The sequence below is a fragment of the Scyliorhinus canicula genome, chromosome 1 (genome assembly GCF_902713615.1).
Source record: "Scyliorhinus canicula chromosome 1, sScyCan1.1, whole genome shotgun sequence".
In the NCBI taxonomy this organism is placed as follows: domain Eukaryota; kingdom Metazoa; phylum Chordata; class Chondrichthyes; order Carcharhiniformes; family Scyliorhinidae; genus Scyliorhinus; species Scyliorhinus canicula.
Genome location: NC_052146.1, coordinates 260186052 through 260199765, shown reverse-complemented (window position 1 = coordinate 260199765; position 13714 = coordinate 260186052). Strand labels below are relative to the sequence as shown.

General features: G+C 46.7%; 1 protein-coding gene across 1 annotated transcript in view; it reads left to right on the top strand.

The window, feature by feature from the left end:
* Window positions 1-941: 941 nt before the first annotated feature.
* Window positions 942-13714, top strand: part of LOC119973679 (creatine kinase M-type-like) — a 61305-nt gene continuing 48532 nt past the window's right edge. Inside the window, exons 1-3 of the mRNA XM_038812064.1 lie at window positions 942-957; window positions 1175-1293; window positions 1697-1743. Of these exons, the coding sequence (XP_038667992.1) occupies window positions 1278-1293; window positions 1697-1743 (63 nt within the window). The 5' untranslated portion in view covers window positions 942-957; window positions 1175-1277. The remainder of the gene's footprint in view (window positions 958-1174; window positions 1294-1696; window positions 1744-13714) is intronic.

Below are 13714 nucleotides of genomic sequence, written 5' to 3'. Positions count from 1 at the left end.
CCGAAGGGGGGGCGGACCCGGGGTCGGGGCGGGGGGGCGGACCCGAGAGGGGGGCGGACACGCGGGGGGGCGGACGCGGGGGGGCGGACCCGAGGGCGGGGTGGGGGGGCGGACACGCGGGGGGGCGGACGCGGGGGGCGGACCCGAAGGCGGGGCGGGGCGGGGCGGGGGGGCGGACCCGAGGGCGGGGTGGGGGGGCGGACCCGAGGGCGGGGCGGGGGGGACTGAGCGGGGGGGCCGCCCTGGGGGCGGGCGGCCACCGCGCATGCGCTGGTTGGCACGGCCCAACTGCGCATGCGCGGGACCGAGTCTCTGGCGCCCCCGAGCACATGGCGCCCCGGGCAACTGCCCGAGTTGCCGGTGCCTTGAGCCGGCCCTGCTGGAATGGCGTTACTGTGAAAAGCCCCTAGTCGCCACATTCCGGTGCCTGTTTGGGTACACAGAGGGCAAATTCAGAATGTCCAAATTGCCTAACAGCACGTCTTTCGGGACTTGTGGGAGGAAACCGGAGCACACGGAGGGAACTCACGCAGACACGGGGATAGCGTGCAGACTCCGCGGACAGACAGTGACCCAAGTCGGGAATCGAACCTGGGACCCTGGAGGTGTGAAGCAACTGTGCTAACCACTGTGCTACCGTGTTGTCATCCTGCAGGCACCTGCCCATCACAACTGGATCAGATCCTCTCTGACTGTTAATTAACCAGGGTGGGGATATATCTCAGTCACTAGACTTGATCTAATCTGGGATCCTGTAATCCCTCTTTAGCCGGGGTGGGAGTTGTTAGACACTGTCTGTCTCCAGCAGACCTGGTTTGTGTGTGTGTGTGTGTGTGTGGTGGGAGGGGGAGGGGGGGGGGGGGTAATGAACTGCCTTCCTCATACAGGACATTGAGTGAAGCGGATTCCTATTCACCGCGTCACCTGCCTGAAAACAAAAGCATGAAGAAATGACAGGTCGGTGTAAACTCTCCGGCTGTTGCTGCATTCATTTCCCAGTTTGGGAAGTTTCCTGCAGGAAGGAGCCTCGTTCTCCGCGGGGAATAAGGGCCAGGCAGGTCAAAGAGGAAGAATCCCAGCTGCCGTGTGTGTGTGGGGGGGGGGGGGGGGGGGGGCAGCCTCACCATCATCAAGGTCACATCTGAAATGAAATCAACGATCTGACTTCTCACAGGCGCAGATGTCAATATCCTGACAGCCCGGCTGCTCCAACCTGCTCCAACTCCCTGAGTGAGTGATTTATAAAAGCCCCGCTTGTGTCTCCAGGCGCTGCAGCCATGTGGAAACTCAAACGTAAGTGTTACTTTATTAAAATACGATTGTTAGGAAAGCAAATTGTTGGAATGTGAGACCAAGTCAACACGTGAAAAGCCCGGAAAAGAAACCGGTCAAAATAGTTTGATGGTCGAACAGTGACCATTGGCATTGTTGGCTTGGTGATGGGGATAGAAGAATTGTTGGGACAGAAATAGTCAATTCAATTCACCGTAACTCTATCCTGTTGGTTAGTTATTGCCCCATCCATTTATCAATTGAACCGGGCGCAGGCATCTTCCCATTTTTCCTTCTCAACTTTGTTATTATTGTTTCTTTATGATTTTGCATTGTTAAAATGTAGTTTACATGATTGGTTTTATGTTTTTTGTTTGGATAATTTTGCACAAGTTACAAATTGTGCTCTTGTTGTTTCCAACAGCCCCGCTGGAAATGCCCCTCAGTCTCAAGTACAAGTACACTTTGGAGGTTTGTATTCTGGAAGCAGCATAAACAAAGTTAACCTTCTGCATTTACTTGGTAGACAAGAAACGGGGTGGGTACTGAATTTGCACCAGTAACCTAGGTGCATTTGCCACTGGCAAATATAATGTTTTGTTAGGGAATGGAATATAAATGTTGGGGAGTTTCACTGCAGCTATGCAGGGCATTGATGAGGCCACATCTGCAGGTACCTCCTATAGTCGTGGCCTCCTTATTTGGGGAAAAAAGAGATAAGGGGTGGGATTCTCCTCCGTTCTCTCTTCATGCTACTTGTCAATGGGATTTCCCATTGAAGCAACCGCACGGACTGGGAAACCCACGGGCAGGGGGAGGAGGGGGGTGCACTGCCAGCAGGAAAAGAGAATCCCAATGGCCAGAGAATTCCGGCCAACATTGAGTTAGAAACAGTTCGGAGAAAGTTCACTTGACTCGATGAAGGGCTTATCATGTGAAGAAAGGTTGAGCCCATAGCCATTAGAGTTTAGAAGAACAAGAAGTGATCTTATTGAAACACAGAAGTTTGTGAGGGGGCTGGATAGTGTGGATCGGTACCGGGAGGATGTTTCCTCTTGTCAACATTTTAAGAATATGAGGGCTGCCTTTTAAGACAGGTGAGAAATTTCTTTCTCTCAGACGATCATTGGTATGTGGAATTTCTCTTCCCGAGAACGTACTGGAGACTGGTGACCAACCCAATCATTACAGAGCAGTCAGTCTAACCTTAGCAGTGCACAAATTATTGGAATCAATTCTGAGAGACACGATAAACTGTCATTTGATAAGGCATAGATTAACCTGGAATAGTCAGCATGGATTTGTTAAGGGAGAATCATGTCTGGCTACTTTGATTAAATTTTTAGAGCAAGTAACAAGGAGGATACATGAGGGTGGTAATGTTACTGTGGTTGGCATGGAATTTAGCAAGACTTTTGACAAGGTCCCATATGGTAGACTGAACAAAAAACACCAATGGGGCCCAGAGGACTGTAACAAGCTGGATACAAAATTGGCTCAGTGACAGGAAAAAAAGAGTAATTGTTGACGGTTTTTGAGACTAGAAGGTTGTTTCCTTTGGGGTTCTATAGGGCTCAGTACTAGTTCCCCTGCGGTTTGTGGTATATATTAATGATTTGGACATAAATGTAGGGGGCATGATCAAGGAATTTGCAGATGACACAAAAATTGGTCGCGTGGGGTTGATAGTGAGGTGAAGGTATCAACAGACTGGTCAGGTGGGCAGAAAAGTGGCAAATGGAATTCAATCTGGTGAAGTGTGAGGTGATGCATTTGGCAATCCAGCTCTTGGTCTGTAACATTGCAGATAGCAGATGAGGAACATGTCAGCCATAATAGAATGACTGAGCAGACTCAATGGGCCGAATGCCCTAATTCTGCTCCTATGTCTTATGAACTTATGAAAGGAATACAAATTAATTGGAGAATTTCTAGAGGCGCGAATGTCTACAGATTCCTGAAGAGAGCAGGACAGGTCGATAATGTGGTTAAGAAGGCATATGGAATCCTTTCCTTTTTTAGATGAGGTATAGAATATAGGGAGGTTATAAAACATTAGTGAGGCCACAACATGAGTACTGTGGGCAGTTCTAGTTATCTCATTGATTGATTGATTTGATTTATTATTACATGTACGGAAGTACAGTGAAAAGTATTTTTCTGCGGCCAAGGAAACGTACACAGTACGTACATAGTAGACAAAAAGAATAATCAACAGAGAAATTGACAAATGGTACATTGACAAACAGTGATTGGTTACGGTGCGGAACAAGGGGCCAAACAAAGCAAATACATGAGCATAAAGGAAAGGGGGATAGGGCAGGGAAAGGAGATTTCTGAGGATGTTGCCAAGACTGGAAAAATGCATCTATGAGGAAAGTTTGGATAGGCTGGGATTGTTCTCCTAGGAACAGAGGAGGCTGAGGGGAGTTATGATTGAGATGTACAGAATTGTGGGGGGCCTGGATAGGGTGGATGTGAAGGACCTATTTACCTTAGTACAGAGGTCAATGATTCGGGGACATAGATTGGTAGAAAGATTTGAGGGGTGATGAGGAAAATGTTTTTCACCCATGGGTGGTAGGGGTCTGCAACTCACTGCCTGAGAGGGTAGTAAAGGCAGAAACTCTCAACTCATTGGAAAAGTGTCTGGATGTGCACCTGTGCTGTAACCTGCAGGGCCAAATGCTGGAAAATGGGATAAGGCAGATGACCTCAGACTGACTAGAGAGCTGGAGAGAGAGGTTGCGTGTGCATGTTCATACTGTTATTCATCTGTTGTTATGTATATATTTGACCCACAGTTAATGTTAATAAATAATTTATAGCGTTAGCTACAAGTGCTCTTGTAATATAAATTAAACCATCCGACAAGAACATAACATATGTAATATTTCACCAGTCAATTGTGCTACTTGAATACATAAAACTTCTGTACACTCAGGATCATGCAATGTGGGCTGAGCAGAGGTCATGACATAATTGTCCAAGTGGCCTCTTTCTGTGCCGTAAACGTTCTATGATTCAATTGAGTTCATTCGAGGCTGAGTTAGATTGTTTAGAGACAAGTTGTCGGGGTGGGGGGGGACAGACAGGAAGGCATTGAGACAACAAGCAGATCTTATTGAAGGCAGAACAGGCTCACAGGGCTTAATCGCCTCATCTTATTTTGTATTAACCAAGTAAACCAAATTAAACAGATAAACTAAAGGGGCAGGCATTTAAAGGGATACTTCAGTAAACAAAAAAAAACAAAGTACATTCCTAAGTTCTTTATTTATAGTTATAAACACACCTTCTGTGGTCATCAAGTTCCAGAGCATCTAGCTTAGAGGTAGGGACACTACCGATGTGCCACAATACCTCCCAACTTACTTGTAATTCTTTCAATTTACTATACTAGATTCACTACTCAATGCAGTCCCTCTGCATTGGAAGACCAACGCAGATTGGGTGACCACTTTGTGGGACACCTCTGCTCACAACTGACCATCCTTTCAATACCCTGGTTTATATCTGGTCAGTAAACGGAGCCACGAGCTCTCCGTTTACACCTCTCAATCCCAAGATGTCCTTCATGTATTGTCTTAAGTACATCCTTGCAAAGAGATTGAGGTATGACTATAATGTTCAAACGAAGTACCACTCCATTAATGATACTGAGTTCAGATCTTATATTGTAGAACTCCATACATTGACCTCTGGACCAGTCTGAGTTGACAGTGCTCATCACCTCTTGAAGAGTTTGATCCTTCCTGGTCTCTTCTTGGATCTCACGTAGTTTCATATCTGATACTGGTAGTGGAAATAAGATTCGACATGCAGATCTACATCTTCAGCAATTTCATTACTAGTATTTTGTATCGGCGCTCTCGATAATGCATCTGCTGAGGACAAATATTTGCCTGGCGTGTAGATGAGATTGAAGTCATAGCGTTGTAACTTCATCATCAACCTTTGAATGCTCAGAGACATTTGGTTGAGATTCTTTGTGATGATGTTAACCAAAGGACGATGACCTGTCTCAACTGCAGAAGTTGGAAGCCCATAGACGTAGCCGTGGAATTTCTCCAAACCTACAACTAAACCCAGGCATTCTTTTCGATTTGAGCGTACGTCTGCTCTGTTGTCATCATGGATCGTGATACATACGTGGCCGTTTCCTATCGTCATGCTCGAGCTGCAGAAGAACTGCTCCGAGACCATCTTTTGACGCGTGTATTATCACTTTAATCTGCTTAGATGGGTTAAAAAAATGTGAGAACTGGCGTGGTGGTTAGTGAAGTCTTGAGCTTCTTCCACTCTTGCTCATGTTGCTCAGTCCAAGTGAAATCCGTTGTCTTGTGCAGATCACATAGATGTGCTGTTTTTGCTGACAGATGTGGAATGTATTTCCCAACAAAATTGATCATATCCATCACTCTTAAGATGGCTTTTTCGGGCAGCACAGTGGCACAGTGGTTAGCACTGCTGCCACACAGCGCTGAGGTCCCAGGTTCAATCCCGGCTCTGGGTCACTGTCCGTGTGGAGTTGCACATTCTCCCCATGTTTGCGTGGTTTCGCCCCCACAACACAAAAGATATGCAGGCTAGGTGGATTGGCCACACTAGATTGCCCCTTAATTGGTAAAAATGAATTGGGTACTCTAAATTTATTTTAAAAAGGATGGCTTTCTTGTTGTGTGGTTTTGGAGTGTTGAGAATTGCTTGGATTTTGTCCTTGTCAGGTTCAATGCCATGCGATGAGAGGTGTCACCTCGGAATGTGACCTCAAGTTACTCCAAATTGGCACTTTCGCATGTTGAGCTTCAGCAATTTCTCCTGATGCTCATTAGAACTTTAAATAACCTCGTATTGTGCTCTTCTATGGTTGAGCCCCAAATGATGATATCATCCACGTACACATGTACACCTTCGATGCCTTAAATTATGTGCTCCATGGCACGGTGAAAAATTTCTGACGCCGAAATTATGCCAAACGGCGTTCTCAGAAAGTAATACCGTCCAAATAGCATATTAAAAGTGTAGTACTTTGTTCCTCTAGCTTTACCTTGCGTTGCGTCAGGTTTCGTAAAGAATTGTGCACCAGCCATCTCAGATGTGATATCCTCACGCATTGGTATTTGGTAATGTTCTCTTTTGATACCAAAACCTGTGAACACATCGCTGAATTTGCTGATAATGTTCCCTGAATTGTTGGGAGTGTTGATCCAACCCATTGTGGATGCTATGTACCAACTGCACTAGACCTAATTCTTCTCAGGACTGATCACCTAATAATGAATCCAAACCCTCGGATACATTACAGAATGGGACGGAATGAACTGTGTTCTTCACCATCACACTCAGGTCACACGCACCATAACATTAAAGGGCTGGTTTAGTACAGTGGGCTAAACAGCTGACTTGTAACAGCAGCGCGGGTTCAATTCCTGTACCGGCCTCCCCGAACAGGCGCCGGAATGTGGCGACTAGGGGCTTTTCACAGTAACCTCATTGAAGCCTACTTGTGACAATAAGTGATTATTATTATTATTGTTTAATGCTTGAACCATTATAATCTCTCAGAGATAAAATTGTGTTCTTTACCACCACACTCGGGTCACACGCACCATAATATTTAATGCGTGAACCTTATAATCTCTCAAGAGATATTTTGTGATTGCTTCTAATCGGCTGAATTTTTCGACTTTTAAAATCAGTCATGCTGATTAAATTGGCTTTGGCACCAGTGTCTAACTTCAATCAGACCACTGCACTGTTCACGTCAAGTGGTAGCAGCCATTTGTCCTCATCAACCTCAATTATTTTAAATGGAGTATCAGTTTGCATTTTTTTTTGGTGTTGGAGAATTTTTTGATGTCTCCAAAAATGTATTCTTCTCTGTTATTATTCCAACCAACAATGATGTTTTAACTTTAAATCAGTGATGAAATGATCTATGGACTCGTCTGTCTTCTGTAAGCGTGATCTAAAAACATAGCATTCACAAATTCCATTCTTTCTGGGGCTACAATGGGCATTAAATCTTCGAATGACTTTGTTAAAATTTTTACCATCTTCATCGTTTGCAAATTTAACTGTATTAAACACAGCAATTGCTTCTGGCCCTGCAGCTGTTAGGAGCATCGGTACCTTACGTGAATCTGATTAATCTTCTACATTTATGCAGTAAGAAACAGATTAAATTGTTGTTTAAACACTTGCCAGTTGCTGTCCACATTACCATGACAGCTGAGACTTTTTGGTAGCTTCAACGACTCCATGCTGTTAATTCTGGCAGTCTGCAAAATTTTCAAATCTCTGTGGCAGGCCTTGTCAGTGTTTAACACCATCTATGTAATGTTCCAGTCAGGTGGCCTGATTTATTACAAGAACACTTGTAGCTAAAGCTATAAACAATTTATTGACATTAATTGTGGGCAAATTATATACAAGACAACAGATGAACAACAGTAAAATCGTGCACAAGCAACCTCTCTCTTGAACTTCCTCCAGCCAGTCTGAGGTCAGATGACTAACATGCATGGTCGCTGTCTGTGCGGAGTCTGCACATTCTACCCGTGTCTGCTTGGGTTTCCTCCAGGTGCTCCGGTTTCCTCCCACAAATTACAAAATATGTGCTTGTTAGGTGAATTGCACGCTATCTCTACACCGGTCTAGAACATTTTCAAATGAAGATCACCTGAATAAACAGGTGAACATGCCTTAAAAATGCAGATACCGGTCATAGCTACCAAAAATGCAACCTCCCTCTTACTTGTCGCCACCTGGTGGTTGAAATGTTAACTCGGTTTCTCCCTCCACAGATGCTGCCAGACCTGATAGGTAGCTTCACAAATGTTCTTATATTCAATACCGATGATCAATCCCGGAGTGGAATCTATGGGCAGGACCTTGTCAGCTTTGAAATTTTTATGCCAGGGGGGGGTTCGCAATCTCAGGTCCCAGCTCCAGTGGTGTCTTCCGTTGCCACTTTTTGATGTGAGGCAGTCAATTAGGATATTTGCCATCCAATGAAGGATAGGCTCTCCGAAACCTATCTGAAAATTTAAAAAATAAAGAAAGGAGATAGCTGTCAGGCAGTCATTGTTGAAAGGAAACTTCTCGACAGGATTGTTTATGGCTGTGGTTGTGGCATTTTTATCCCTCTGGCTCCATGATGGGGGGATTGATAGGAGGCGATGGACGGCCTCCTGTCTGCCACCAGGACCTCACTTCCAGATATGTTCTAGGCTCCAGTCTTAGTTGGTGGCCAATATCAGGAAGATCAGGTGGTGCCAGGATCTTGTCTTGATTGGTCCTTTAATTGGCCTATACATCTGCCTGCTGTGGACAGGTGGCTAACCACTGCTGCCTCCTAAGAGGCAGAAGTACATTGTTCCCTGATGCATCATTTTCAAATTTGCTCCCAACTTCCCCCTTCCAATCCCACCTCCATGGGGCTGATAAAACTGCGCTGTTTCCCCTGTAATTTTGAATGTACCTTTTCCTGTCCAGTAGCGAGGCCCAGATAGTATAACTGAGAAGCCCTTACTGCCATGATGGTTATTGGAGAATATCATAGCCCATGAGTGATTCTTTTCTCTTCAAAGGGCATACAGAGTATACACTCCATCACACCGGCACATAGGCCTGGAACTTTGTGTCGTCACATTGACTGGGAGGAATTTAGGAATGGCAGACAGGACACAATTCTGTGGTTTCTGTCCTCATTCCCGTTTCCAGCAAATTGTGTCAGTGCTGAATAAGTGTGTTAGCAGCCAACACAGCACTCCCACCCTTGCTGGCTCCATTGTGAGGATGGGCAGTTTAAGCTCCCCTGCAATTTTGGTGGAGTTATGCCCCTTGTGTAAGGAGCTTTGTTGGATGGCCTCTTAGAGGAGTCATGAACCTAGTTCCAAGTTATTAAGAAAAAAAAACAGGCATTTAACATTCTCTTTGAAAAACGGGCAGCACGGTGGCGCAGTGGTTAGCACTGCTGCCTCACGGCGCCGAGGTCCCAGGTTCGAGCCCGGCTCTGGGTCACTATCCGTGTGGAGTTTGCACATTCTCTCCGTGTCTGCGTTGGTTTGCCTCCACAACCCAAGGATGTGCAGGGTAGGTGGATTGGCTACACTAAATTGTCCCTTAATTGGAAAAATGAATTAGGTATTCTAAATTTATTTAAAAAACCAAAATGGTCCTCGGCAGCACTGCTGCCTCACGGCGCCAAAGATCCAGGTTTGATCCCAGCCCTGTGCCACTCTCCGTGTGGAGTTTGCACATTCTCCCTGTGTCTGCGCGAGTCTCACCCCCACAGCCCAAAAGATGTGTAAAGTCGGCAGATTGGCCATGATAAATTGTCCCTTAATTGGAAAAATTAAAAAGAAGAAACACATTGGCCCTCTTACTTTCTCATAAAGATGTCAATTGATCATAGCCATTCATAGTATCAATGTTAGAAGCCTTTTTCCACTTCACACCTTTTGATCTTGCTTAAAGAAACACACAGGCAGTTAAAATCACTTCAAAGAAACAAGGTAATAGAGGTGCCAATAAAACAAAGCTTTCTCGCCTTGTTGCAGATGTATAAAAATTACTTGCTGGGATCTTAGTGCATTTGTCATTCTTGCAGCTCAGTCAAGCATTCATAATGAGGTCATCTGTTCAGCCTGCTTTTTTGATACGGTTGTCAAATGGCCTCCTTATGAATGCTTGGCTGAGGTTCAAGAATGACTAATCCACTTAGAACTCAGCAAGCAATGTTTCTTGACCATAATTTTCCATTAGACTAAACTAAAGTAATAATAATAATCTTTATTATTGTCACAAGTAGGCTTACATTAACACTGCAATGAAGTTACTGGGAATATTCCCTGTGCCGCCACACTCCAGCGCCTGTTCAGGTACACAGAGGGAGAATTAAGAATGTCCAATTCATCTAACAAGCACATCTTTCGGAACTTGTGGGAGGAAACCGGAGCACCCGGAGGAAACTCACACAGACACAGGGAGAACGTGCAGACTCCACACAGACAGTGACTCAAGCCAGAAATCGAACGTAGGATCCTGGCGCTGTGAAGCAACAGTGCTAACCACTGTGCTACCGTGCTGCCCACATGAATTTGCAATGAGATCCAGCTGGGTGGTTCATATTCCATGAGTCCGACGGGGAGATCAGCAATGGTTTCTCCAAGGTCCCCGTGGGGGTTATAAAACTCACCATGCCCTGTACAATTGCAACAGCACTTCCCTACTTTTATACCCAAAGCCATTAGCAATGAATGCCAAAATTCCATTTGCCTTCCTTATTACCTGCTGCACCTGCATACTAACTTTCTGTGATTAATGCACGAGGATTCGCAGATCCCTCTGCACCAAAGCATTTGGAAGTTTCTTTCCATTTAGATAATAAGTAGCTTTTTTATTCCTCCGACCAAAATAGATGACCTCACACTTATCCACGTTAAATTCTATCTGCCAAATTTTGGCCCACTCACCTAACCTGCACATATCCATTTGTAAATTTCTGATTTCCACATTGCAACTTGCTTTCTCACCAATTTAGTGTCATCTTCAAAACTGGCTATCGTACATTCCATCCCTACAGCCAAATTGTTTACTTTCTGAAAAATATTTGACTCAAATATATGGAGAATAGAAAGGGGCAAACAACAACAGCAGCACTAAACTATACACAATTGCCACTATTCCCCCATACCGCCCCTCCATTTACACCCCGCCACCCCCACCACAAAACTCAAACAAAACACAAAGAAACCCTCCAGCACACTGACTTGTTAATGTCCTTTAAAGAAGTCAATGAACAGCCTCCACTTTGTAGAGAACCCTCCTATGCCGCTTTTCTGGTGAACTTGATTTTTTTCTCGATAGAAGTCTCTCACCCACGCGCCCATTTTCGGCAGCTCCGAGTATCGCCAGCACAACAAGATTCACCTCCAGGCTACCAGGGAGGCAAAGGCTACCACCTCAGCCTCTTTCCTCACCTGCACACCAGAATCCTCCGACACCCCAAATATAGCCTCCCACGGGCTCGGCGCCACTTCCACTCCCAAGATCCTCGACAATACCTCCGCAAACTCTTTTTTTCTTAAATTTAGAGTACCCAATTCATTTTTTCCAATTAAGGGCCAATTTAGCGTGTTCAATCCACCTACCTTGCACATCTTTGGGCTGTGGGGGTGAAACCCACGCAAACACGGGGAGAATGTGCGAACTCCACACGGACAGTGACCCAGAGCCGGGATCGAACCTGGGACCTCGGCGCCGTGAGACTACAGTGCTACCACTGCGCCACTGTGCTGCCCCCGTCCGCAAACTCTTTCCAGAACACCACCCAAAATGGCCAAAACTTTTTTTTAAAAAATAATTTTTATTGAAACATTTTGTATTTATACAACAATATGGAACCATGATAAAATACCAACAATAACAATAATAATAGCAATCATAAACATTCGCCCCTCCGCAATGAACAACACAATATATTAACAACAACTTAAATTAACACAATGTTAAGTTACATAACCATAGGAAAAAAAATAGAGACTACAATAAGACCCCCCCCCCCCCCCCCCCCTCCCCCCCCCCCGGGTTGCTGCTGCTATTGACTAAGATACCTATCTTTGAGCCAGGAAGTCCAGAAAAGGCTGCCACCATTTATAGAACCCTTGTATTGATCCTCTCAGGGAAAATTTGACCCTCTCCAATTTTATAAATCCCGCCATGTCACTGATCCAGGTCTCCACACTTGGGGGCCTCGCATCCTTCCACTGCAGCAAGATCCTCCGCCGGGCTACTAGGGACGCAAAGGCCAGGACACCGGCCTCTTTCGCCTCCTGCACTCCCGGCTCCACCGCAACTCCAAAAATCGCGAGTCCCCACCCTGGTTTGACCCTGGATTCAACCACCCTCGACACCGTCCCCGCCACCCCCTTCCAGAATCCTTCCAGTGCCGGGCATGCCCAGAATATATGGGCATGATTCGCTGGACTCCCCGAACACCTGGTGCACCTGTCCTCACCCCCAAAGAACCTACTCAACTTAGTCCCGGACATGTGGGCCAGGTGCAGCACCTTGAATTGGATGAGACTAAGCCTCGCGCATGAAGAGGAAGAGTTGACTCTCTCCAAGGCATCCGCCCAAGTCCCGTCCTCTATCTGCTCCCCAAGTTCCCCCTCCCATTTAGCCTTCAGCTCCTCCACTGACGACTCCTCCACCTCCTGCATTACCTTATAAATGTCAGACACCTTCCCCTCTCCGGCCCCGAAAGCACTCTGTCCATCGCCCCCCGCGAGGGCAGCAAAGGAAATTCCTCCACCTGTCGCCCAGCAAACGCCTTTACCTGCAAGTATCTGAACATGTTCCCTTGGGTGAGCCCAAATTTATCTTCCAGTTCCGCCAGGCCCGCAAACCTCCCGCCAATAAACAGGTCCCTCAGTTGACTGATGCCCACCCTTTGCCACCCCCTAAATCCCCCATCAGTGTTCCCCGGGATGAACCGATGATTTCCACCTAATGGAGCCTCCATCGAGCCCCCTGTTTCCCCCCTATGCCGTCTCCACTGTCCCCAGATTCTTAGGGTCGCTGCCACCACCGGGCTCGTGGTATACCTCTGAGGAGAGAGCGGCAACGGCGCCGTTGCCAAGGCACCCAGGCTCGTTCCTCTACATGACGCCATCTCCATTCTTCCCCCCCCCCCCCCCCATCACCCATTTATGCACCATTGACACATTGGCCGCCCAATAGTACCCCAAAAGGTTGGGCAGCGCCAGCCCGCCTCCATCCCTCCCTCGCTCCAGGAAAATCCTCTTCACTCTCGGAGTCCCATGTGCCCACACAAAGCTCAAAATACTGCTAGTCACTCTCCTAAAGAGGGCCCTGGGGATGAAGATGGGCAGGCACCGAAAGGAACAAGAACCTGGGAAGCACCGTCATTTTGACGGACTGCACCCTCCCCGCCAACGACAATGGCAGCATGTCCCACCTCTTGAACTCCTCCTCCATCTGATCCACAAGCCTAGTGAAATTATGCTTGTGAAGAGTCCCCCAGTCCCTGGCCACCTGCACCCCAAGGTACCTAAAGCTCTCCCCTGCCCTCCTAAGCGGGAGCCTACCAATTCCTTCCTCCTGGTCCCCACAAACACCTCACTCTTGCCTAAATTTAGTTTATAGCCTGAAAAGGTCCCAAACTCAACTAGCAGCTCCATCACCCCCGGCATCCCTCCCACCGGGTCCGCCACATACAGTAACAGGTCATCGGCATACAACGACACCCTATGTTCCTCCCCACCTCGCACCAAACCTCTCCACCTCCCTGAATCCCTCAATGCCATCGCCAACGGCTCGATTGCCAATGCAAACAACAAGAGGGACAGGGGGCAACCCTGCCTGGTCCCTCGGTAAAGCCGGAAGTACTCCGACCTCCTCCCATTCGTGG